This window comes from Lactuca sativa, chromosome 9 (assembly GCF_002870075.4).
Source record: "Lactuca sativa cultivar Salinas chromosome 9, Lsat_Salinas_v11, whole genome shotgun sequence".
Lineage (NCBI taxonomy): Eukaryota > Viridiplantae > Streptophyta > Magnoliopsida > Asterales > Asteraceae > Lactuca > Lactuca sativa.
In genome coordinates, this window is record NC_056631.2 from 189786625 (window position 1) to 189814526 (window position 27902).

The 27902-nt window shown below is 36.7% G+C and overlaps 1 protein-coding gene and 1 long non-coding RNA gene across 2 annotated transcripts; both read left to right on the top strand.

The window, feature by feature from the left end:
* The first annotated feature begins 2599 nt into the window (after positions 1–2599).
* On the top strand, positions 2600–3064 carry LOC111889736 (uncharacterized). The gene has a single exon (XM_023885891.1). It carries the CDS (start codon positions 2600–2602, stop codon positions 3062–3064), a length of 465 nt encoding a protein of 154 aa, XP_023741659.1.
* Positions 3065–4165: 1101 nt separating this feature from the next.
* LOC111889807 (uncharacterized) lies at positions 4166–6909 on the top strand. The gene is made up of 3 exons (XR_002849634.3): positions 4166–4634; positions 5941–5985; positions 6645–6909. It is a non-coding gene; the product is annotated as an uncharacterized LOC111889807 (long non-coding RNA).
* The last annotated feature ends 20993 nt before the right edge of the window (positions 6910–27902 follow it).

The following is a 27902-nucleotide window of genomic DNA, read 5'->3' on the forward strand; positions in this document are numbered from 1 at the left end:
CCTAACTATATAACCTAATACTACAATTCTATTAAGGGACACCTTCTACAATGTAACGCTATACATACTAAAAATATATTCACAAAGATAATAAATATCAAATTCTTACTAAATAGAGTTGCATCTTGCCTTTCATAATTCTTTAAGACTAATGAACCCCTGCTCCGATAATTCTTGTGACCTGATCAAATAAAAGTCAAAAAAATAATATTCTAATATAATTATTAGAAGAATCAAACATGGAATGTTAGTTGTAAAAGAAAAAATATAATTAACAACATATTGGCTATAATCAGGGAAAAGCCAACTCCAACAAGCGATTCCAGGAACAACATATTGGCTTCTGCACCACAAATTAACAAGTTTAAAACGATGCCCATTACATAAAGAATATATAATATTTTACTATTAGGAACAAAAAATAAATAAATAAATAAATAAATCCATCAGCAAAAATGTGCATCCCAATTAATCTGATAATTATTCTAAAATTATACCTATATTCCATGAGAATGGATTTAATTGAAGATTTGTTCCATCTGTACCCATAATGTTACTCTATCCCAAAGAAGAACACCCGAGACCTGTAACATTTAGCCATGTAGTGTCACCAAAAAAGGGTACAGTAGGAGAATCAAACTCCAAAAACTAATAATTGTTCATAACTAAGTGGGTGAATTGGATATTAATAAAGACTGACCTCACACCAACACTTCCTAATTGTTTACAAGCTAATAAATTCAAATTAAAAAAATAAATCATGAAAAAAAAATTATTAGAAGAATATCTTCTTTGTACAATAAATTAGTCCTTTAAAAGCTTATTTCTTTAATTTGATATTTTCTTACCTCCATTAAGCCAAATCACCAAGGGCTTCTCATCTGGGAGAGTCCAAGCTTCATAGAACCGATAAAACAGTGCTCTTCCATTATTTTCATTTACTGTCACATATCCAACATAGTGTTGAAAGTCAACGTTAGGCTGACCAAGAAAATTGGCAACAAGATCTTCATTGTTTTGGAGGAGATGGACTATTGTTGTCCAGAAGGCAAAGGGGAATCCACTGTTATAGATAAATCTGAAGCACAACTCAGCAGGTAGGTATGAGTTTCTTCCTGATGTGATGGTATTTTATTCTTTCTTTCATGTTGGAACAAATTTTGGTAAAGATTCCTTCAACAATGTTCTTGTAACAAGCCCAACCAACTGACCCAATGCTTATATAGCAGATGTCCGGACCTAAAGAAAAAGCAATATTAGTAGAATTTTTCAACACCCAAAACATAACCAATTACAGTGAGAAATAATAACCATCAAATAATACTTAATAACATTGTCCCAAATATAAAACAAAAACAAGAATTAATATTTGTTGAAGCTTTCTCGTTTATTAACTTACTAATTTCCTCAACTAGCAAAGGAGTGCAGCAACCAAATAGAATTAACTCAACACCATCAGCCTTTCACTATTTTAAATACATAATATTGTATATACTTTCAAATGATATTAACTAATGTTTATTTTCAATTTACTATTAAACATATGTACCTAGAATTGTCATCCAACAAATAGGAGTCACTATCAGGGCTTTCGGTGTCCTCATGCATTAGAACTCTAAACTTGGAAATAACATGTTTGTTATAAACATATAATTGAAAACCATGAGTACCAGGTAAATATCTACAAACAAACAACTATTATAGTTCTATCCTTACTTCTGGGAGACACTATTGCTTTCTTCATTTTCGCTTGCATAGAATGTGCGTATTTTGTGAATTTGTTGAATACTTAGAACCTAAAAAACTTAATATATATATATATATATATATATATATATATATATATATATATATATATATATATATATATATATATATATATATATATATATATATATATATATATATATACATTTAACTTATTACTGTAGATTGATTACAAAACGCAAACAACAGGAGAGACAAAGAGAGACTTACAGGACATTTATTAGTTGTGAGTTCATCATATGTGATTTTAGACTTCTTTTCTATAACCTGCAAAAACTCAAAAAATTATGTTTAGTTTTAACTTTTTGGGGGATTTTTGGATAAAGTAAATTTTGGAAAAAAAAAGTAAATAAGCATACCAAAAATCTAGGTGCCTGTCTTACACACTGAAGTTCATCGGATGCTGAGTCTGCATACCGTGCCAATAAGTGGTTAGACCTACCAACTCACTTCAACTAATATTTAAATAAGAAAAAAATAACTAAATTAATAGAAAAAGTAGATTGCTCTTTTTGGAAACCTGAAATATTGATTTCCCCTTCGATCGATGTATCCACCGGTTTTGCTACCAGCAAGGACATCTAATAAGGTAGTCTTACCTGCTCCACTATGTTATATTTGACTTGTATATTTTTTTTATTATATAAACATGATACTGACTTGTGGTTATTTGTGTTGATGGTACAAAATTAGCCAATAAGGTCATCAACACCATCAGGTGGTCACAACCAGCGTCAACGTGGAACCGGGTCTAATTGGGAATTATCCACCACAACAACCTCTGACACCTAAAAACAATTATGGTTGGGACCAAAGACCATCACCAACTAAGATGCCTGAACAGACGGGTTATAGTTACGACTACTACGGTGGTGCACCACCTCCCAATCCCATGCAGTCTCACCCTAACCCAATGGGAATGGGCCCACCTCCTCCTTCTCAAGTAAACTACAACCATGGACCAGATTATGGGCAGACTGATCCACAGGGGTATAGAGGGCAAGGTTACGATGAACCCAGGTATGATCACAACCAGGGGCCGGTGGGTCAACAATCATATTCTTCATATGGAGGACAAGGACAAGCCACCCAGCCTCCACCTTCAACTTACCCTCAAAATCAAGTATATGGTCAGCAACAACAGCAACTTGATCATTATGGTAAGCCCCTTGCCTACAACATGCCGCCACAGCAGCAGGGACCCTATGGTCAGCCTTACGGACCACCTCCACCTGATCAGAAGCAGCAACAACCTTACCCTATGTCAATTGGGCCCACCCAACAACCTTACCCTTAATATGGTACTACTGCCCCTGTTCCTGTTAATAATGATGGGTATAATCACCCTGGTGTTATGCTCCTCCTCCACCACCGGTTTCTGGGTATGGACAGCAGGAGGCACCTGGTTATGCTCCTCCAACTAGCGGTTATGGTCAATACCCTTCGACACAACCAGGATACGGTGAACAAGCTCCAAACAATGGAGGTTATGGTTACCAAGGGCCATCTGTGGATCAAGTGGATACATCGTAGGTAAGACTAATGGGATCAATATTTCAGGCTTCCAACAAGTGGAGCAGGTAAGAGTACCTTATTGGATGTCCTTGCTGGTAGCAAAACCGGTGGATACACCTGGCAAAAACACTCTACTTACATCTGACAACAGTTGCATCTTCCTTTCTGTTTCTGGTACACCTTCCAAATTCATGTCTTGGAAAAACTCAAGTAATTGACATTATGAAAAGTAGATTGCCTTTGGCATGTCAAAAAAGTAATTGACATTATGAAAAGTCAGTAGGTGGTGCCTGGTTGCCAAATGCATGACCAGTTAAGACGCAAATTACAAATTGGAGTTTTTTTTTTAACATATACTCCCTTCATAATGTAAATTGCAACATCATATAGTTTATAAAAATAATTTCAAGACAACCCAAAAAGAAAAAAGTTGCATTTTTTGGAGGGAGGGAGTATACAAGTATATACTTTAATTTTAAAGCATGCAACTGTAAGAGTAATTAACCTGTGGAATCCGTTGAATTGTTTTCTCCGGTATCAGGTGGAACTATCTATGCACTTTTTAGAGCTGTGATACGAATTGAAATAGTTACCAAACTTCAAAAAAAACAAGTAGAGATGGAAACATGAATAAGTGACACTTACGATTAAGATAAGCCAATATGAGAGTCAGTATGATATTGAAAGCCAAAGCATAAAGTAACAAGACACTAACTCCAAGACAATACCAATGGTCATCGTAGGCAAATCATGGAACAACACTACAAGAATAAGCACCTATAGAGACAAAATATATAGGGATGACATTTGTCGTCACTATAGGCTACCTATAGGGACGACATGTCGTCGCCATAGAGTTGACGAATTTTTTTTGACTTTTGAAGCTACAACAACGACTTGTCATCTGAACATCTTAAGCGGGATATGAAGTGGAATTGGCGCGTTCTTTAAACACCTGTGGCGACGACTTATCGCTCTAACAAATAACAAAAATTAAAAATTACATATTTTTTTAAATAATTCCACGGAAATAAAATTGGGGATAACTATAGATGCGACTTGTCGTCCCCATAGCTTTCTATGCCCGGAATTACGAGAGCAAGTCCGTTCATTTTATTCACGCACGCTTATTCAACAGTCTCACTCTTTCTCGATCGATCGACAATTCTCACGTTGCGACTTCCTCACCTCCTAATCCCCGTAAATCTTCTTCATCTCTCTGGGATCCTCATGCTGCTAGCTGCCGAAGACCACCGACGATTAGCTTCAACTTCGATGATTCTAATTACCGACTTCATTTTCACCTCTGGTTACGAATTCTAATGAATACACACCCCACTCCGGTGACCTAGGTTAGTAATTCTCTTTTTGAAACTGGAATTGGGGTTTATGTTAGCAATTATGTGTTTGAAACTAGAATTGTGATTTTCTTTCACAGCTTCTCGTTTTGAAGATGCAATACTGATAATTTGTAACCACATCAACGATTTTTTTTTGATTTTCCTTCTAGTTATTCATTATTCAAGTCTAGAGTATTGATTTCTCTGTGGATATGTATTTCTTTTCACCGAGATATGCTTGCAGCACCAATTACTATCATAACAACCTGTAATGGATTAGGAACTTAGAACATACCTCATAATTGGATATGATTCTCTTTCTGTATTCACTGTGTTTCTTGACCTCTTGAAAGCGATAAAAAAGCTGATTAGTAATTGAAATAGACTTTAACATATAAACATCAAGTCAAGTAATATATTCACAGTTATGATTATGAAAAATCGTCTATTAAGGAAGAGTTTCTTACTGTATTTAATTTGTTATAATGGTCAATAATTAGGGATTTTTTCTATATAAGGAAGCATTAATGATATGGACTTGCATCAATAGTAATCTACTATATGATTTATAGATGATTGTAGGTTATTGAACTCATATGAAGAAACTGGTTCAAGCAACTGACTTTTATTAGTGTGTTTTGATTGATAACTAAGCAGGTTATGTTAAGAAAATCAGTTAACAGGCACAATTCCATTGACACTAGGACTTGTTTAGAATCTTGAGGTCTTGTGAGTATCATTAGTTATTATGACATTTTATATAACCAAATGAAATATTTCATATTTATTTTCATCTAAAAGTTTGGTTGTATTTGAATTATGAAACAAATGATTAGACAAGAATTTGATAAGTTGTGATGTTCCTTCAAACATCAACAATCTTACATCACTTAACCCTTACATAAAGATTGCATTTTGACTTGTTATGTTTTAGGTATCTTTCCAAAACAACTTTGAGGGCCCATTGCCCAATCTCACATAATATCATTAATCTTAGAAATATATCATTAATTTTATGAATATATCAAAAAAAATGTAATTATTATGCAAAACATCATTGCAGGAATATGAGCAATAATTCTTTTCAACCATGGCTTTCATCATTTTAGTCTCTTCTCTCTCTCTCTCTCTCTCTCTCTCTCTCTCTCTCTCTCTCTCTCTCTCTCTCTCTCTCTCTCTCTCTCTCTCTCTCTCACATACACATAATATTGTAAATTTTTCTGACTAAATTCTTGTTTTGACTTTTAATATGTTTAAATTACTGATTGTTGGTTAAATTTGCAATGTCAAGATGATGCAAGATAACTTTTTTTTGCAGCACAAATACCAACAACATAACTTTTTGCAGCAATGACCTTAACATGTAATTTCTCTTCTCCCTCGATTATATTTTTCTTAACATTAGAGGTCAGATCATGTAATAGCAACCAACTTTTTTTTATACGTCCCACTTAAATTCATCTCAGTTTGACTTTCTTGAGTCATTTGGTGAATAATAGTTTGACTTAGTTTCTTGAGTCATACCTTCCACTTTTTGGTTTAAAACAACAAAATACAAACCATTTGGAAAGTATATTAGTTAAAATTAAATAACATACAACATTTAGTAGATAATATACTTCGCAAATGTCTTAGTATTGTTCTATTTTGTTGATTCTTAATATTATATAAATTGCAAATTGCTTACAAGAAAATGAACCTGTCTTGCATAAATGAATTTATTTGTATCTTTAGTTTGATGGGGTACCTGTAGAGTGACAAAATGCTGAAAGAAAGTTCTTTGGGTGTGGTTGATAAAAAATATGATGGTTTCCATGGAAAATGATGAAAAAAAAAAAAGAAGAGTTATTGAAGGAAAAACCTTCCAAGAAAAACAAGAAGAAAGAGAATATGATTATGGAAGAGAGTTCTAATTAAGAAGAAGACTGAAAAGAGGCCTTTAGTTTTGCCTGTTGTCACATCTATTTTTTTTAATCAATTACAAAAAGAAATATCTTAATGACGATTTTACCCTTTGTGTAGGTCCATAATGTCTGGGCTGCAGCAGAAGGGCTTCATGTTTTTGATGATTTCAGAGAGGCTTGCACATGGTTAGGACTTAGGAGTTAGGAGTTAAGTACCAAACAACAGGAATGTCATTTTTAAGCTACATTTGGAATGTAATTTTCAGGTGGCATCTTGGGAAATTTTCAACTCCTTGGATGTTAAATATGTCCTCAATATGAAATATATTTGCAATAATGTAGTATTTTGAGATTATATCATATCGTAATGTTTTGCAGTTAAATTTACCGTTTCAGCTATTTTATAAATTTATTTCTTTAGCAATTTTGTGATGTGAATACTGGGAAATTATAGAGAAAAAAATCAGCTAGGGGCATACCTATAGAGACGACATGTTGTTTCTATAGGTGCATCTATAGAGACGACATGTCATCTCTACTGGAGCATCTACCAGAACAACAAGTTGTTACTAAAGGGTATGATGTGTCGACTCTATATCTCTATCTATTGAGACGATGTGTTGTCTTTATAGATACACCTATAGAGACGACATGTCGTCTCTATAGCTTTGTCTATGGAGACCAGCACCGTATAGCGACGAACCAGAACAAGACAACATGTTGTCTCTAAAGGATACCTATTGCGATGATATTTATAGCGACGGCTAAAAGGATCTATTGCGACGGGGCTATGGAGACGAAAGCTGCATGGACGACATGTCGCCCCTGACACCTATAGCGACGATGTTTTTAGCCTATAGAGACGACATTTGTCGTCCCTATAGGTCTTGTTTCTTGTGGTGCAAGTTCATAGGCTTCATATGATGATTGTTGTCTGTTTTACCCTTGTCCTTGTTTCCTTGAAGACCTCCTGCAGAATACAAGAAAATGTAACAAAAAGAAGTAATAAAAGCCTTTCATCTATAAATAACAAAAATGCCATCAGTCTCGCCTTTCCAAATTGAAGGAATTCTTCATTAACAGATGAACCAGCTACGTTTCTCCACATATATGTGCTTATGAGGGTACCTAGTTTTTCCACCAGCATGTTCCTCAAACTCATGAGCACGAAGAATCTTAATGCATCATTTAATCATTAATCAAGTGTAACAAATCCAATTACCAAAAAAACACCCTAATGATAGGTGGCACCTGAAAACAGGAAGACACAAGTGAGAGTCCTCACTATAGATTTAAAAAAAATAAATAAAAATAACTTACATGGAATTCTTTTAATGTATCAAGAACACCATTTAGGCTTTCAATGATGCTCTCCTAATAAGTAGTTGGATATATTTCTCATGGACCCTGTGAGGGCTGCATCCGGAGAAGGATTTGGAGAAACAGTCTTTTCATCTTTAGGAGAAAGTGGCTGATTATACAAATAAAGAACTAATGAAAAACATATATGAAACGGGAAATTAGTATGAATAGAATTGAATAGCCAACAAGTACCTTATCCATGTAGTTATCGATTAGGGGTCGTTGAACTGGTAGCTTCAATTGGCAGTTGATGAGTCGTACTTGTCGATCGGCGCTAAAATCGAGAGGATTTGTAGTCACCGAACCATTTAGTGTGAGGATCGATGTGGAAGAAATCAGACTCCGGATGGATGGGCAAGCAAAATCACTCCAAAACGTTCATTGTGATTTAGTCGTACCAATAATTGATTTTGAAATTGCCTCCAGGTACATGTATAGACAATACGTATCTGCTTGCTTCACCTTTGCTATTTCATAGATGTGTTTTAGGGTTATGGTTGATGCAACAACATGACCTGAACGCCCACCCCTAGAGTCAATTCCACTAACGTTTTTAAGAAATCGGGTCACTAAAGGGAAACGAACACTCATCTCAAAAGTTTATCTTTGAAAACAGTCACAGTACCAGCGATCAGGGCTTCCGATTTGTATTTCTGGGTGCAATCGTTTTCTTTGTACTAACTTACTACCGATGGTCTAGGTATTGCTCTGGCAGCTGGGATGGTGAGACGGACTGTCTCCGCCACTAGTCGACGGCCCGACGCATTAGATTTTCCTTTAGGGACATCGTTTGACTAAAATCCAAACATGAACAAACCCTAAATCCTTAACTGAGTAAAAAAATTAAAGTAGAATGATAAGAGAGTGATGAATGTGCTTTTTCTAGAGTGTGAACGAATAAACAAATCAATAGCATAACTGTACTACTGGTGGAAACAAGGGAGAGGAGAATGAGCGGGGTTTTGGATTTTTGGGATTTCATTTCCCTCCTTAGGTATACAGTCATGTTATATGGATGAATACGCGCGTTTCATTAAAATATTATAAAACGACAGGCCTAGACGACACACTTTTATAACAGGTGTCCTTTGTGTTTTTATTTTTTTATTTTTTTGACGTTAATTTTAGGGCACGCATAAATGCGTGTCCTCTATCATTTGAATTTTAGGAAAGCTGAAATTATTTTAGGGCACACAAAAATGCGTATCGTAAATCATTGCGTGTCATTGTTCACACGTCATTAAAGGTATGTTTTCCAGTAGTGGTTAGACGGGGGAGGTCAGGACTTCAGCAAGCGATGTTGCGGGTATTCATCTTTTGCTTCCTTTTTTATTTTTATCAGTGTTTATGTTGTTTTGGAATGTTGCGTCAGTTTGGGTAAGCGTATCTTTGGTTTATTTCTCTACTTATGTTTGGTTTATATGTTCAAGAAATGTTATATGCTATTTGCATGCTATGAATCGTTAGTGGGTTAGTAAGGGGGTTGTATCTTGTATAGCGGGTTCCAAGTGTTCAGTTGTTATTTTCGGTTTTGGTCGAGATCAGATCAGGGTCATTGGGTGGAAGGTCTGTGGTCAAGGTTCAGCAGGTTGGTTATCCAGCATCGCCAGGATTCAGTGGTTTTAGCAATTGTGCTTGGAATTACTTTTGGGGTTGCCAAGGGAAGTGGTCTATAGTTGAGGTTTTGGTCTGAGCATCTGTTATTTGGCTTTAAGATGTGAGTGTGGTATCATTTTAAAGTATTTGGGGTTATCAATTTCGTTGGGATTCAGGAAGTGTTCATCTTTTCTTTAGAGGTTGTACGGCCTTTTGGGTTTGGCTAGTGATGGAGCACTAGCCTTGGTAAGCGCTAGTTGTCAGCAGATCGGTCATTGGAGGGTAAGAAGGATTGGGAATCCTTCAATTCTCGTGTGTTGTAAGAGCTTAGTCGAACCAAAGTGTGGGAGAATCGTTCAGGTATTCAGGAACATAAGCAAGTTTGAAACTAGGATGAGTTTCGCATCCCCGTCAAGGAGGAAGGCAGCCAAGTGGCCGTCTAGATTGAGGATTATGTGAGTGGGGAGTTCGGAAAGCTTTCCAACATTTGGTTCACGCCTTCTTGGTGTCAGATAACAAGCTTTAGAGGACCCAGGTTGGGGTTCCAATCATGATCCGAGTTCGTTTGGGGAGTTTGGTTAGGTGTGTGTTTGAATCAGGATGGTGTTCGGATAGATAGATTAGCGATAAGACATTAAGTGGCGGTTGTGGCAGTGTGGAAGTGTTGTAAGACTGCGGGGTGGCCCGTAGCATTCACTAGTGGTCACTTAGTGTGGGAGTGTTGTAAGACTATAGGGTGGCCGTAGCATTCACCGGTCCTTGTTCAGCGGTGAGATGGTGGCAAATCTGTGACTTGCTCATGTATTTCTTCAGATGGTTTAGGTTAAGGCAAGTCCGTTCGCAAGGTTGTGGGAGGGCCACAACATGTTTGGATTCAGAAAATGGTAGGTCATGGGAGACCGGGAATTAGGTAAGACTACAGTTGGTCCTATAGCGTTCAGCTTAGCATCGGGTTTAGTGTTGAGATGGTTCGGGTAATTATTGTTGATCAAAGTATCCTTTCGGAAGTCACGTGGGGTAACTGTGAGGGTATTCTTTGGCTTAGAAATCGGGTAGGAACCTGGTAATCCAGATAGTTAGCAGATAAGTTGGGACCACGGAGGTCCCGGTTACTTTTGGAAAGCAGATAGGCGGCAGCGTGATGCTTCGGGAAGTAGTAGTGATATGGGGTTCATGTGTGTGGAGTAGCTTGTTGATCGAAAGTGCTAAATCACTCGCAGCAAGATTAAATAATCTCAGAGTGATTGATTTGAACCTGTTGCGCAGCTCTCATCTGAGTCTAGCCGTTGTAGAGATGAATCATCTACTTGAAGGATTATCTGAGCCTTCTGTCAAGTGAAAGTGTTCAATAGTTGTTTATGGTCAGCGGCTTGTTTTCATAGGTTGCATCAAGATCATCAGGTTGGAAGTGTTATGTTTCATCTGTATTCGATGAGGTTTTGGCATGTAGTTGTTACGGTGTGTGCAGTCTTTCGAGGAGTTAGACCAAGGTAGATTTCAGGTTTCGGAAAGGTAGAACTGGTTTTCTGTAGTGACTAAGGGATGGAGTTTTGGTTTGGTTTTGGTTTTCTTGGGAAGGTCGTTCTATACGTAGAATTTTTGGTTGCGTTCCTCGATTGTTTAGTATGGCCTGAGTGTTAGTAAGGATCGATTTCGAGGACGAAATGTAATTTAAGTGGGGGAGAGTTGTAACAATTGGTTTTGTATTTGCTTCTTTATTCAGTGTTGCGGCCCAATCGTCAGTGGTTATGTGGCCTAGGGCCTTGGGAAAGGAAGAATTTGGCCCTTTTAGGGTGTGGGTGCTATGTTCTAAGTGATCGAAGAGTTCCATTGTGTCTTCGGAAGTGAAGGGTATAAGCGTAATTTGATATTTCAGGTCTCTTATGGATTTCAGGTTTTTTGTGAGGTTCTAAGGCTTGGGTGTGTTGTTAGAAGCCTAGGGCTTCTCGCCACCTTTGTGTGGATATAAGGTTCGTTGGAAACAGACCAAAGAAAAAGAAGTTAGAGCCAAGTTAAGTTTAGGGTTTTAGGGGTTCCATAAGTACGCGGGGCGTACTTATTGGGAAGCCGGGGCATAGAAGGTTAAATGGTCACGGGTGGTTTGTGAGTACGTCGGGCGTATTAAGGGGTACGCGGGGCGTACTCCCTTCAGAGGAAAACCCTAATTTCAGGATTCCTACCCTATATAAACAACATTATACCACCCATTTGGTCAGTTTAAGTCAGCCACCACCTCTTTTGACATACATAAAACCCTAGAGTGCCTTGGGTGAGGCTTGAAGCTTGAAAGAAGGTTCTTGGTGGTTTGTGCAAGAGAAGAAGAAGGTGCGGAAGACTCAACCTCTAGAGAAGAGCCTAGATATCCAGTGTTAGCATCTTCATTTCGAGAGTTTAGAGGTATAAATTCTCTATATTGGCTACTCATTGAATAGATCTACTCTTGGGTTGGTTTATGGCCATTTTAGTCCCTTTTGCTTGGTCTTTGTGAGCTAGGGTTGTTTTAGGAACTGAATCTAGTAGATCTGGACATTTTAAGGGTTGACATTCATAAAGGTGCAAGATCTATGGAGTTTTTGAGTTCATGCATGATTTAAGACCATCCACTAAGCTCTTTTAAGCTCTAGAGCCCCATTAAGCCATGCATACTAGTAAAGTTCCCAACTTTACTTGAAAAGTCACCCATAGGAATCAGACTGGAGAGTTTGGAGCAAGGGCTGAGGTGATTAAGTGCTTAATGAGAAGAGTGGAGATTTAGGGGAGTACACTGGGCGTACCCATCTGGTACGTTGCATGTACTAGCCCCAAAGGGTGTATGTTGGGCATACCATCTGAGTACGCGGGGTGTACTCGGTCAGGGTGGGTTTCTTTCATTTTTAGCATTTTTGGTCATTTGACCATTGACCAGAAGTTTATTTGGGTTGATCACTGGATATTTTGGTTCTTTTTGGATATTGGGCCTTCTCGGGATAGCTTCATGATGGATTTGGGCCTAATTGGGATATATGGGTCTTATTGGGCCTTGTGGTGTCATTTTGATTTTGGGTTTGTATTATTTGAGGTTTTTTTGGGCTAGCTATGAATGTGTGTTTTGTTTTAGGAAATGTTAATGGGCTTGAAGGAAAGGCCCATGTGAGGGTCTGGGCCCAATTTAGAAAATTGGGCCATTAATGGGCTTTACGGATCTTGTAGTTGGACCTATTTGGTTTTGGGCTTGGGCCTCAGTTTTGGTTCATGTTGGGTCAAGGGTAAGATGGTCATTTTACCCCAAGTATGGATTATGGATTATAGTTTGGAACCCAATTGCTAATTGGGTGTTATTTTGGTATGGATAGCTCGAGAGATCATCTGGGCGGCAGCTAGGAATTTCTTACAGTCAGCTTCAACATTTGAGGTGAGTCTCCCTTCACGAATGTTACGGGTCGAAGGCACCATGTTCAACCCTTTATTTATTGCATAGTATGATGGTTATCTGGGTGATAACTATCATCGTTCACGTATTGCTTAATGATCATGTGATTTATGTATGTTATTATGTGGTAGCGGTAGAGGTGAAAAAGACCCCGTAACCGGTTGAAATAGACCGGAGGGTAGGTAGGAAACCCAGATATGTCTAACAATATGTTTGTGTTGTTACTATATGGTAGTGGTGGTGGGTGAAATAGACCACGTAACCGGTTGAAATAGGACAGAGGGTAGGTCGGGCACCCAGATATGTCTGGCAGGGTAGGTTGGGCACCCAGATATGTATGGCAGGGTAGGTTAGGGGAACTCACTAAGCTCTGTGCTTACGGTTTTCAGTTTATGTTAGCGAGCTCCGGATGATTGCAGGGCACGCACCACATGTTTCCGTATTTATTATTTACTCTGATCTGAAATAATACTCATACACTTACTTTGTTAAACTTATGGATAGTGTTTGGAGCACTATTTTTATTTGATTAAAAATGAAATTTTATGGTCTTATTTTTGGGACGTTACAGTCAGTTAACTACTTCATGAATACAATCATATGTAACAAATCTTAGATAATCCTTCGAGTAAACGACTCATCCCTACAACGGTTAGACTTAAACGAGAGTTTCGTAGTAAGTTCAAATCCGTCAGTCTGAGATTATTTTACCTATGCAACATGTGACTTAAACATATTCACTTATTAACTAACTCACATCATCTAAAGTCCACAAAGCACAAAGCAAACACCATTTGGGCAATAGAAAATCTAATCAGCGTACCAACTAATCGAGCCATTATATCCCATTATGAAGACAATACTAGCATGAAATTCTAAAAGCTCGAACAATCAGGCATATAAAGGCATCTCTCCTAGCATGGAATCCTGAGCAGATCCTCCGCCCTAATCTAGCATGCAGTTCTCATAACATATGACATAATAAACATGTATGTGTATTCTAGGAATCACTTACTTGAGCTCGGCCAATTGCACACATCACACCCCTTTATTTTATTAGAAAATCTTTTAGTAAAAAATTTATTTTATGAAAAATTTACCAAACCCTCAGTTTGAGTTCAGACATACCCGAGAGTGTGCCCGAATCCCTCAAACCATGGCTTTGATACCAACTTGTAACGTCCTAAAAATTACGAGGTAAAAATTTCATTTTTAATTCAACCAAAACACCAATTATCTTTTATTCAAACATTCAAAAGTATTTTATAATAAAACAGTCATCAGAGTACAATCCCAAAATCATTACATTGTGGAAACATAGGTGGATGTGTTACGATCAAATCGGGTGCTTCCTTTTCGAACCAGAAGTACCTGAAAACATAACCATAAAACTGTAAGCACAAAGCTTAGTGAGTTCCCCCAAAATACCACATACCATACATACCAAACATATAGTGGGCCCCGCCAGTCATCGAGCCCCGCTCGGTATACAGATATGTCAGTCATCAGGCCCACTTGGCATCGGGCCCCACTCGGTATACATATAAACATATAAACACATAATCATTCAAACACATGCAATAATCATAAAGATAATAGCATACAGGATAGTCATCGGGCCCCGCCCAGAATCGGGCCTTGCCCGGTAACATATAAACACATACCACATGCAAAAGTCACGCAAACAACTAGCATACTAAACATATCAAACTTTGGGCCATCATTGGTGCATTCGACCCGCTAAACACAGTGAGTAAACTCACCTTTAGCTGTTGAAACACTCGAATAAATCTCTGAATGATGGTTCGGAAAAATTCGCATGCTATCAATATCAATAACATCCAATTATTAATTGGATTCCAACTCATAACCAAGAGTCTAAACTACTTAGCCCATAACAAAGGTAAAAGACCATTCTACCCTTTATCTCACATGGCCCAAAGCCAAGTCCCAACTCAACTACTCCCAAGGCCCAAATCCTAAATGATATTCCAAAGCCCAATATGGCCCAATCTTCCAGATTGGGCCCAAAACCCATCATGGGCCTAAATCCAAAGGAGCCAAAAAAATAACAAACCAGAAGCCCGCAATAGGAGTCTAATGGCCCAACAAGGCCTAAACTAGGAAAACCCAAACAATGGCCCAAACCAAGAATACCAAGCCCACACATCCATTTGTTGAGTATGTGCGACGTACTCAGCTCGTGCGTTAAGCGTACTCCATCCCTGGTCAGTACGTGCAACATACTAGCTGGATACTCCCAACGTAATCTCTGGACCACCTTTTCACTCCAATAAGCACTTAATCAGTTGAGACCTCAAGCCAAACTCTCAGATTTGATCCTAAAGGGGAACTTATCATGTAAAGTTGGCAACTTTACATTAATGCATGGCTTAAAGGGACTCAAAAACTTAAAAAGAGCTTAATAAAGGTCTTAATGCTTGCATGGACCAATATCTTCCATAAAATTGACATTTTTATGAACATGGGGACTAAATGGAGCCAAGATCTAGCATCCATAGCTTTTGGGGTAGATCAAATGCTCAATTTTAACTAAAAAGTGAACAAAAGTGCACAAAATACACCATAAAAAGATCTAAAACCAAAAACCATCAAGGTGAGAGATTTTTACCTCAAAATGCTTGCAAATGAGTAGAAGATCCTGGATTTACAAGCTCAAGATATCCCCTCAAGTGCTCTTCTTCTTATTCTTCATCTTCATAAACCACCAAAAAACACTCTTTCAAGCTCAAAACTCACCAAATCACTCTAAGGTTTTGATTTAACGGTAATGGGAGACAGGGGCTATTCTAAAATGTCCAAGAGATTATATGATGATGCTTCAATAGGGTGTAAACCCTAAAAATTATGGTTTTCATCTAGCTAGAGTACGCCCCGCATACTCCCATTATGCCTAGCATACTCCATAAAGTGCCCCGATCCCTTCTTCCTGGTACGCCCATCGTACTCCCTTGTACACTCTGCGTACAAGGCTTAGCCTTTTAAACCACAAACATCCGGAGGCCATAACTTCTTAGTTTTATGTCTGATGTCGACGATCCTTATATCCACGGAAAGGTAACAAGAAGCTCTACACTTCTATTAACTCATCCTAGCCTTAAAACTTCCTGAACTAAAATCAAAAATTCATAAAAAGCCCGAACTGACACTTTACTGATATACCTTTGGGCTCCAAATCACAAACTGGACTCTCAGATCAACTAACTTATATTACCGACAACCAAAAGGGTCTAAATCTCTCTTTCCTAAAGGCCCTAAGCCTTATGATAACTGATATTTGGGTCACGGTCTAGAATTAGGAAATGATTTGGAACAAGGTGTTACAATTTACTTATACAAAAGATATATTTTGGCTTTCAAAGATTCGTTACAAACATAGTTTTAAGTATGTATTTACTTATAAAAAATACACTTTGGCTTTTAAAGACTCATTGAAAACATTGTTTTAACTATTGTTATACATACAAAGTAAATACTAGACTTATTAAAAGTATTACTGTTAGCAGAAAACCTGTAACTCTCACCAACCTTGTGTTGAACCTTAAAATTACATGTATTCTTAGGAAATTACTAAACATACATTCAAGATGGATTGGATTACATGTGGCCTAGTTTACTTGTTGTTGTATTATATGCCTATCTGTTAAGCAAATTCATTTATTATTATTATTTGTAAAAACCTTGTATTCAAATATCAAGATGGAACACAAATTCTATATTGCTTATTATTGTACTTGTGCTATATATTCAGTTTACCTGTGATCCATGAACTTAGTCGCACAACCCGACGTGTTCCACCGCCTCGGTAGGGGGTGTGACATATTTGTATCAAAGCTAAATTGGCTATAGAGAACTCGTCTCCTCGAAAGACGAATACAACTATAGCAACTAGCTTCTAATAAAAGTATTATTATTATTATTATTATTATTATTATTATTATTATTATTATTATTATTATTATTATTATTATTATTATTATTTACACTACTTCTTGGTTACATAGGGTTGTTGGATTTCAAAACGGATTAATTGCTAAAATGGTTCTGCCATCAGGTGTTTCCTGTTTGGCCCTCGTCTATACTTGGTAGTCTTGGAGTATAAAACAAAATATAATAATACTGCAAACCCCACCAACAATAATATAAGAGTTATATATCATATGACCGCAATGAGAACACTTAATAAAACTCTAACACACCTCCAACAAAAACTACCAACTCAAACATTTACGTCATATGCCTCAACTGAAGTTAGTACCATACATAATCCATACCATAAATAAATCTGGAACGTATGCATATGTTATTTATGGTCGGGTCGGTGCACAACCGACCTTAAGCAAGGAGTTTGACAGACTACAATGGTTGAAAGTTTTAGAGATTGAAGGATGTTCTCAAGATTTGCTGCAGAAACCTGGTACCTTAGAAACCTTATACCAACTCCAGAACAACATATACATTTTAAATAATTAAGAACACGGGATAACGTTCAGATTTTCCTAGTTCACTTAAACCCAAAAAAGAAAAAAGAACGAATAGCTCTGCTACCGTCGTAGTAGAGAAACCCAAAGTTCCCAATCAATCATTCAGTAGTCTCCAAACTTCTCTCTCTATCATTCGAATCGGTAGAATTTCAATTCTCTCTCTAAAATTTGGAAATCTGCAAGATTTCTAGAATCATTCACTCTCTATAATTTGGAACCTTACCACGAAAGGATTGGGACAACTGCTTACACCTCCCAATTTAACGACCTCGCAAACCTTTGCCCATGAATGGTGAACCCGGAATACAAATAGACTGAAAGGTACATCTGGGGATTAGCGTCACAAGTTTAAGGTATGGTTACTACATCCAGACCCATTATCTTTGGTAGTGCCAAAGTAGTTGGCCAATTAATTGACTGAGCAGTGTATCTGTCAGGGTACCATAACCTCACAAACTGAGAAGAACCAGGTTGGGATTACAAAAAGGAAGTTCCATGGAAATTCAAAGGAGAACTTCAAGCATCACAAATGCAGTCCGGAACCTGTAGTTGTGTACACCGCAATCACAAACACTCCCACTCAATCAAATCCCTACTATAAGAATTTACCCCTACTGTACCAAGTGTAATTTTCACCATGTCGGAAATTCTATGGTCTACAACATCTGTGACTTGAGAGGTCACACTTCTAAGTTTTGCAGAAAGACCTCAAATAACACAACCTCAACCACTGTTGTAGGAGGAAGCCAAAGTTGCTTCGAATGCAATCAACCATGTCATTTCAAGAAGGATTCTGCAAAAAAAATAATAATAAAAAAAAAAACAAACAAACAAACAAACAAACATGGAAGAGCATTCATGATAGGTGATGGAGATGCTCTCCAGGAACCAACTGTGGTTGCTAGTACATTTCCTATCAACGATATTTATGAATCGGTACCATTTGATTCTAGTGTCGATAAAAGCTTTATTTCTCATAAATTTAGAAGCATGATTAACCATAAATCATGTAAACTTAATGAAGCTTTCACGGTAGAAGTAGCAAACAGCCAGTTAGAAAGTACTTTAGAAATACTTACTAATTGCCTGTCAACTTCAAGAACTTCTTGACAAAGGCTTTATCCAGCCAAGCTTCTCTCCATAAGGAGCTCTAGTATTGTTTGTCAATAAGAAGGATGGATTGTTCAGGATATGCATCGACTATCGACAGTTGACCAAACTCGCCATCAAAAACCGATATCCGCTCCCGAGAATCGATGACCTGTTCGACCAGCTACAAGGATCTCGTTACTACTCAAAGATAGATCTAAGATCCGACTACCGTCAACTCAGAGTGAAAGAAGCAGGCATTCCAAAGATGACATTCAAGACTAGGCACGGTCACTACAAGTTTCTAGTTATGCCATTCAGAGTGACCAACGACGCCGACCGAAGTATGCCAATTCCTAGGGCTTGCAGAGTATTAACGGAGATTCATCAATAACTTCTACAAGATAGCCAAGCCTCTCATTGTTGTAACCAAGAAGGACAAAAAGTTTGATTGGGGAGACAAACAAGAGTCTACCTTCCAGAAATTGAAATAGGTGTTGTGTAGAGCACCAATTTTGTCTCTCACAGAAGGAACATAAGACTTTGTAGTATTTTGCGACGCCTCACGCCAAGGATTGGGATGTGTACTAATGTAAAGGAATAAATTCATTACATATGCATCCATACAACTCAAGCCAAACAAGACCAACTACACTACCCATGATTTAGAGTTGGGAGTTGTAGTGTTGGCCTTAAAGATTTGAAGACACTACCTCTACGGAACGAAGTGTGTCGTGTTCACCGACCACAAAATCTTCTAACACATCTTCGACTAGAAGGATCTCAACATGATACAACGAAGATGGGTCAAATTGCTAAATGATTACGAATGTGAAATTCGTTATCATCCTAGAAAAGAAAATGTTGTGGCATATGCTTTAAGCAGGAAAGAGCGAGCAAAGCCTCTTCGTGTAAAGGCTTTAATCCTAACTATCCACTTGAACCTAACCATTCAAATTCGTGATGATTGGCTAGAAACACTCAAACCTGAGAATATCATAGAAGAAAACCTATGAGGTATGGACAAACAATTCAACCTCAAGGAAGACGAAATGCGATATTTCTATAACCGAATTTGGACCCCAATGTTTGGTGAAGTCAGGAGTCTAGTCTTCAATAAAGCACCTAAGTCAAGATATTTGATACATCCCGACTCAAATAAGAGGTATCTCAATCTCAAGAAACTTTATTGGTGGCCCAACATGAAGGCAGAGATTAACATCCATGTTAGTAAATGCTTGACTTGCTCCAAAGTCGAGGCATAGTACCAAAAGTCGGCTGGTCTGCTACAACAACCTTCAATCCCAGAGTGGAAGTGGGAACAGATAACCATGGACTTCATAACAAAGATGCCAAAGACATCAAGCGGTTTTGACACCATATGGGTAGTGGTTGACTGTTTGACCAAGTCCGTCCACTTCTTAGCCATCAAAGAAATTGACAAGATGGAGAAACTCACCAGGGTCTATCTCAAGGAAATAGTTAGACTGTACGATGTGCCAATATCTATTATCTCGGACCACGATAACAGATTCATTTCCAGATTTTGGGCAATCATTGTAAAGGCTCCTAGGAACCAAACTCATTATGAGTACAACATACCATCCTCAAACATATAGACATAGTGAAAGAATAATACAAACATTGGAAGATATGCTCCGTGCTTGTGTGATAAACTTCAGTAATGAATAGGATACTCAACAAGCTAAAAAGCATGATGGGGATACTCTATTCACTGGTCCTGAGATAATTCATGAAGCAATAGAGAAGATCATTCAAATAAAGGAACGATTAAAGGCCACACGTAGTCGTTACAAAAGCTACGCTGACACAAAATGTAAACCATTAGAATTCAAAGCAGGAGACCATGTCCTAAAAAAGGTCGCAGTATGAAAAGGTGTCATCAGATTTGGAAAACAAGGTAAACCAAACCCCATTACATCTTGTTGGATTAGTTTCTAAGTCCATAACTGTTTTGGTATGTACTTGACCCGATGGTGCATGGTCCTTTTGGGTTGCCTTCACCAAAGAAACTTGATAGGATGAATTATGAAGAGAGATGATTAATTATGATTTATTAATATATTATGAGAATAATACATTAAAAGAGAAATCATATTGTTTAATTAATATTAGTCAATAATTAATAAGAATTAATTTTGTGGCTAAAAGAGATTAATTAAATAAAGGGGACTAGCACTGTCAATTGAGTGATAGTTGAATATTGAGCTAATGGACTCCATAGAGGATGGACTGGACGAATTCTATGGGGAAACCCATTAGAAATCGTCCAAGGCCTCTAAGGAGGGAGTCAATGGGTTGCTTAGGGCCTAAGCAGTCAAATTAGGGTTTCCTTATTAGATAACCCTAATAGCCTCACTATTTAAGGACCCCTAGGGCACCAAAAACGTGGCCAAGAGTTTCCTTAGGGTTCCACACGTTTTTGGGTGCCTCCTCTCTTTTCTCATTCTTCATCCTCTTGCTCTTGGTGTTTGTGAGCCATTAGAGGAGTGACACTTGTGACTCTAAGCTTTCTAAAGCCATTCCAAGGAGGATTTGAGATTGTTATTGCTACATAACAATCAAGGTAAGATCTAAAACCCCATTCTTATGTTAATATGATTAATTATATGCTAGATCTACGGTTTATAGCTTTGATATTCAATTGCATGTTCATTAGACAAACTAGATCCAAAAGCTATTAGGGTTTGCATGTACACCATAGGAATGATGTTTTGCTCATAACTCATTAGTGGTATCAGAGCCATGGCTGTTTGATTGATGTATTTGATGCTATTGTGAATTTTCCTTGCTTATACACCATAGGAATGATGTTTTGCTCATAACCCATTAGTGCTATCAGAGCCATGATTGTTTGTTTGATGTATTTGATGCTATTGTGAATTTTCCTTGCTTAAAGATCGAAATTTAGGGTTTCTGGGGGCTGAGCTCGCCGAGTTCATGGTGAACTCGCCGAGTCCATGCCTGACTCGACGATTCAGCTGGTCAGAAAGAGGGAAAATCAGGATTTTGTGCTTCTTTGGCTGTGGGATAGTTACCAAAACGTTTTTTATTGATATAAATCAGATTTTTATGATATTGGGTGATTATCTTTGCCAAAATTAAAGAAAACTTCATATTAGTTAAATAATTATTTCCTTATATGATTAGATTTAATTATTTGAATTATTTGGTGAACTATCTTGCAAGAATTTGGACTAGGTCAAATTAGATAACCACCAATTAATTATTAATTGCCTTATTTGAATTTTGTGATCTAGAAGATTCTTGACAAAGTTTGGAAAAGTTTCAAATTAATCCCTTTAGGTTTTATAGTTTAAATTTGAACTTAAAAGTTTTGGTTTTGAAATTTAAATAAGTTAAACCCTAATGTTTTGAAATGTTTCAAAAATTGCCCTCAAGTTTTGGAATTTAAAAGTTGATTAAAAGTTTAATTTAGAAATGTTAAATTCTGAAACCCTAGTATTGTTTTGAAAAGTTCAAATTACACCCTTATGGTTTTATTAATTAATTAAAGTGTATAATTAAAGGAGATTTAATAAACCCATAAAGCTTTGGTTTACATTTAATTAAATTAAAAGTATAATTTATTAAATTAGACCGCCTAGTATTTTAAAAGTATAAAATACACCCTATGCTATATATATATATATATATATATATATATATATATATATATATATATATATAACATTAAAAGTCTAGTATTATATATGTATGAGTAAACAGTCAGTCTTACCGTTAGTAGGCTTCATTCACGAAGCTGGTCTATAAGGGGTGTTTAAGGAAATTGCCTATAAAATGGCGATTGAATGGGTATCCACTCTTACCCACCGCATTCTTGACTAGTGGAGGGTCGTTAGCCGAACGAGTAGGATAGGACAGAAACCTTCCATTATAAGTATAATGAAGTATAAAAGTAACTAAATGCTTTTACAAAATTCCCAATCTTAGTTACTTTAGGCAAAAGTGAATTGATGCAATTCCATGAAATTACACTGTGTGCCCTTGCGAAGACGTTAGTGGAGCATGTGTGGTTAACTGGCACACTAAATGGTTCTAAGCAAAGGTAGCAAAGGGTGACTCATTGTTTGTCATAGTTTGGCGGAGCATGTGTGGTTAACTGGCACATCGAATAGGTGACTGTAACATTTGGGGGCACCATGTAAGTTTGCATGGTTATTCACACCCTGTTTTGTGATCCTCGGCATCCCAGTCACAAATCGAGGGGCATATCGAGATTTAAACATGTCATTGAAAAGTTCAATGAATCTCAAAGGATCTAGGAATTTTTCAATAGATTTAAAACTTAAATTTCTTTTTCGTTTTTCATGGTGGAAATTGGTAAATCGTCATTTACCTACCTTCAAATATTCTGCAACTGGATTACGGCATCCCTCTTCTAGGTTGTAGAGTATTGTGTTGGATCCTAGCCTCGATGTTTCATTTCAGTGTCACGTCGAGGATTCTAATCAACGTAACTTGAATTTTCTCCCATTTTGTAGATGTCAAAGTATGACAACTATGGTCTTCCCAAATCCCATGGAACAAGCTTTCCAAATGAAGATGATGATCCACGATTCGATCGAAGAACAAGAGATCATGATTCACTACCTCCACCTCCTCCAATTATTCTCCCTAACCCACAAGTTCGAAGGCTTGAAAAGTTCAAGCTCACTCAAGCCCTTTTGGCAAGTAAACATGGGAAACATGTGTGTATACGTCTTAGAGATGAAGTCACACATTGATAGGTTAAGGATGTTGGGTGTCGAGATTTCAGGTAAGTTGGCTATTGACTGGGTTCTTCAGTCGCTTCCTGAATCATATAGTGAGTTCGTTAGAGAGTACTATATGATAGATCATGACGTGACCTTCATTGATTTGACCTATTTGCTTATAACTGTTGAATCATTGGCGAGATGGTCGAGCAAATTTGTCTGGTGAATCAAACTCCCAAACTTCAATGGACATTGAAAATGGTGACATTGGAGATCCAGAAAAGGTAAATTCTGAGATAGTTCCTTGTGCCATTCCAAAAAAGTCCATTTGCTTCTATTGCCAAGAGAAGGGGCATTGGAGACGAAGCTGCCCTATTTACCTAAGAGATCTAAGAGATGGGAGAGTCAAAACGTATGGCTCTACTTTAGGTAAAATCCATTAACTAACTCTTTTAAGTTCCTATTCTAGATTCTTAATACATGATGTGATAAGATTACATTTTAATGTTTTGTAGGATCAAAGAAAAGAAAGGAAGCTTAAGGGAAGAAGTGAGCTGAATCTAATCGTGAAGAAATGGATTTTGATCGCATTGCTTGAAGATTAGATTCTTGAGCTACTACTTGGAGTTAGAATAGATTTCTTAGGAATATGTAACAACATAGTTTTTCAGTTGAATTGCGTTGTAAGGACAAATTTTTTCCACAATAAAATAAATTTTGATTTTATATTATTTATTTATCCTTTCAATGGCGTGTATGAAAAATTGATGTTTGTAAGTTTCTATTATTAGCAATAATGGATTTGATTCTTAATTATGTTATTTGTGGAAAGGTCAAGAATTTACCAAATAGGGAAAGTTTCTCATCGCCAAGTTTCAATTGGACAGAAACTTGGAATCATACAACTTGGTTGCATGATGAATGAGAAATTTCATATTTGAAAATTAGACTAATTCGTTAACAAAGTGTCAAGTGAAGGACTAGGAGATCGAGTACACAAGGTTGTGTGTTGATCAAGTCCACCACAAGAGTAACAAAGATATTCGTCATGATTTACTACGGTTTAGTAAATATGATTATACTTATAAGATTAAGTATAATTCCGAGTTGATTGAAAGAGTTTAAATCAATAGCAGAACGAATAAGAAGAATCAAGTAGGCAGAAAGATAAAAGTTTCTCTATTCTAAGAAGAAGGGAGAGTACCTTTTATTATGTTTTATGATAGGTCTTAATGATTAAGAACCATATCTCAATTGATCCTCTAAGTGAGTCTTAGTGCAATTGTATGTCTGAGAAGAGGAATCAAGAATTGAAGAAATGGTTAAATCAAGAAGTCAATCATACTTCGTTTCAATATCAAGTCTTAGAGTTAAGATTGTGAATTGAGTGACAAGTCTTAAGAAGGTTTATAACATTCATCAAATGTGGAATTCGAAAAAAGGTTTTCTTATTCTTGCACATTTGAAATTGGAAAGTTGCGATGTCTTGGATAATACAAAGACCAATTAGGACCAATTTTGTGAAGTCTTTTGTCTTGATAAAAGCTACACTAACTCTTGAATATTTGTTTGTCGAGAAATGTTTATTGACAAAAGAATCTTATATGTCAAGGAGTCAGTGGGAGTCTTAATGGTCTTGAAAAGTTTCAAGAACTAATCAAGAATAAACCTTATCTATCATCACTAGCACACGACTTGAGGTTTACAACCTATCGTGTTGACATTATTTTGTTTCTGTGCCATTCCAATTGAGTTAATTATGCATGTGAGTTCTATGAGTTCTCATTTGAACGCATAAAAGGCAAGCATCTTGATCAATGAAAAGTACATTGATAGGAAAGGGTGAGTTGCTTAACTACTTGGAAGACATGGTGGGCACTCGTGTTACCATAAGCCAAGAAATCAAGATTGAGAAAGTTCAGTCCATATGAGTTTGGATTTGTCGCAAACTTTGGTTTTGACAAATTCGCATGGATAGGAACACATACACCATTAAAATCTAAGTGTCACAAGATTCCCTCCTTCATGAAAATGATTGTGAGGAAATGCTTTCACTAAGAGAGATTTTAAGAAGATAGTGATTGTGAAAATTGTATTCTCGAATTTGATTATGGTAACGGTATCCCTTTCCATAATTCGAATTGTGAGATTTGCCAATTAGTCTGAATTGTTTAGACACACATATGAGCTATCTAAGGCAAAGATGTATAAGTTTAAGAAGCTTGGATAAAGGATTATCAAAGCATTAGGTATTAGAAATATGAACTTAAGAAATTCAATAAGTATTGTTTTCTAGAAGTTCAGTTGTTTTCTAAAACATGTCAAAGCTAGTGGGAGCATAAGTGTTATGCTTATATGATAATAATCATCATGATAGTGGGAGCATAAATGTTGTGCTTGTATGGCAAGTATTGCATGTTAGCAATATTAATTATAGAAAACAAGAGTTATACTTTGCAAAGCCATAAGGATTGAAAAGTTGTTTTGCTATAATTAAGGGAGAGAATATTGTACTTCGTTTCAAAATCTAAAGCTTAGATTGAGAAATTTTAATAAATTTAGTCAAAGGATACATAGTGTGTTCTTAAATTTTGATTATGATTACGGTATCCCTCTTCATAGTTCGAATTGTAAGAACGAGACACATAAAATATTATGGCAGAAGATTGATAAAGTATCATATCTTTATGTAAGACATTATGCATCGTGTCCCATACGCTTCGGGTATAGGATTGATGGCCAGTGCTATTATATTTGACCATTCTAAAATTTTCCAAATGTCTAGTGCATTTATAAGGAAAAAGGACTAGAATCGGTTTTGACTAAAATAATCAAACAACTATCAAAGGACGATCCAAAGCTCGCTAAGTATTGGTCCCTTGTGAGTAGTTGAAAGTATGGTATTGGATGGACCATATCGACATTATTATGAATAGATAAGATTCTATTAAGAATAAGTTGTCATATGGCAAATATGGAAATGTTTCCATATTGGGAGTTGGATATTGAGAATCTATGTCTAGATTAGAAACTTTTATGCAAGAAGGATGTTCAAAGGAATGTAATTTGAGTGAGAGACATCATATCTATAGAATTGTTTCTGATAGAGATTGGCCAAGTGTTGATGATTTTGAGCTATGACTTTACGAAAGAATCATTGCATAAAATGCTAGAATCTAGCATAAGTAACAAGAATTTGATATTCTTATACTTATGATAAGGATTGGGAGTTGTGAAATGAGTATGATTGGAAATGTGTTAATTTGATCTATTTCACAAAGTAAGGACCGTAGGTAAACATTGTGTGCAAGCTGAGAGCATGGGACAAGTGTAGTAATAATTCAAGTAAGAAGTTTATTAGCCGAAACAACAAATAATGAGTAATCAATATGGTGATTAAATAAAATGTTTTATTTTTACCCAGAGTTTGGGGCCATATGGGATTAGTATTATTCTTGTGTTTCACTTTGCATGTTTTGACTTCCTGAATAATTAAATTGGTTCATAACAATCAAATTATTCGAACGGACCACAATCGTTCATATGTTGGAAGTAGGTATGAATGAAGACTATCGTGAATTAGTGTGTGGATTGTCTAAAGTGTATTAGACATAAGCAAACGTTTGCTGCAACGTTCATGAGCGCTTATGAATATGATTTGAGCATTGAATTAAACCCACGATCACTTGGATCACTTCATGGATTTTATCACGAGTGATTGGTGAGACGATAATATCTTATATTCTTGAAACCGAGATGTGTGAGTTGTATCTTGCGAGTCGGTTACACATTGATAAAATGTAAACGCACCAGTAACTTAGTGTCATAAAACATATTGTTGTGTGTGATTCGTTGAGTGAGTGCAAGCAAGCATTGAATCAAATTTTACCCGTTCCTTTTATCCAAAGTGGAATGAAAGCGATATATGTGGGGCCTTCGATTATTTAGTGATGGTACCTAAGCGCTTGGCCAAGACGGGACTAATTGATGTGTTCAATTGTAGTCTGTTGACAGTCGTCATAAATAGGAAATCGGGAAACAACACATAGACAGAGAGAATGATTTAAATCCACGTCTCAGTCTATACGATATCTAGAATGGAGGAATATATGATCCCTTATCTAAAGGACGCATATCTGATAAGATCAGAGTTGACAGCGGCTTTTGAAAGCTACGATTGTAGATCAGGATCTGAAGTCATATGCATAATAGTTATTAGAGTTATCCAAGTGGGAGACTGTTGGATTAGTGTCTAAGTCCAGAACTATTTTGGTATGTACTTGACCCGATGGTGCATGGTCCTTTTGGGTTGTCTTCACCAAACCAACTTGATAGGATGTGAAACACCGTAAATTTCAAAACAATTTTTCGCATTTTATAAAAACATAATTCATTTAATATTCATAAAAACATCAATGTTTGAAACTCAATCCATGCCATATAACAATCCCAAGATCTCATAACATAAAAATCCCGTGTGTGTACTGATCAAGCCGGCACCTTTCCACAGTCATCACTAGTACCTGAAACAAATTAAACCAAACGCTGTAAACACAAAGCTTATTGAGTTCCCCAAAATACCACACGTAACACATATTAGCCACTCGAGGCTATAACTCTATGGTTCCGTGGACCCTACTCTGTGAACCCTCTGGTTCTATCTCTGTGAACCTTCC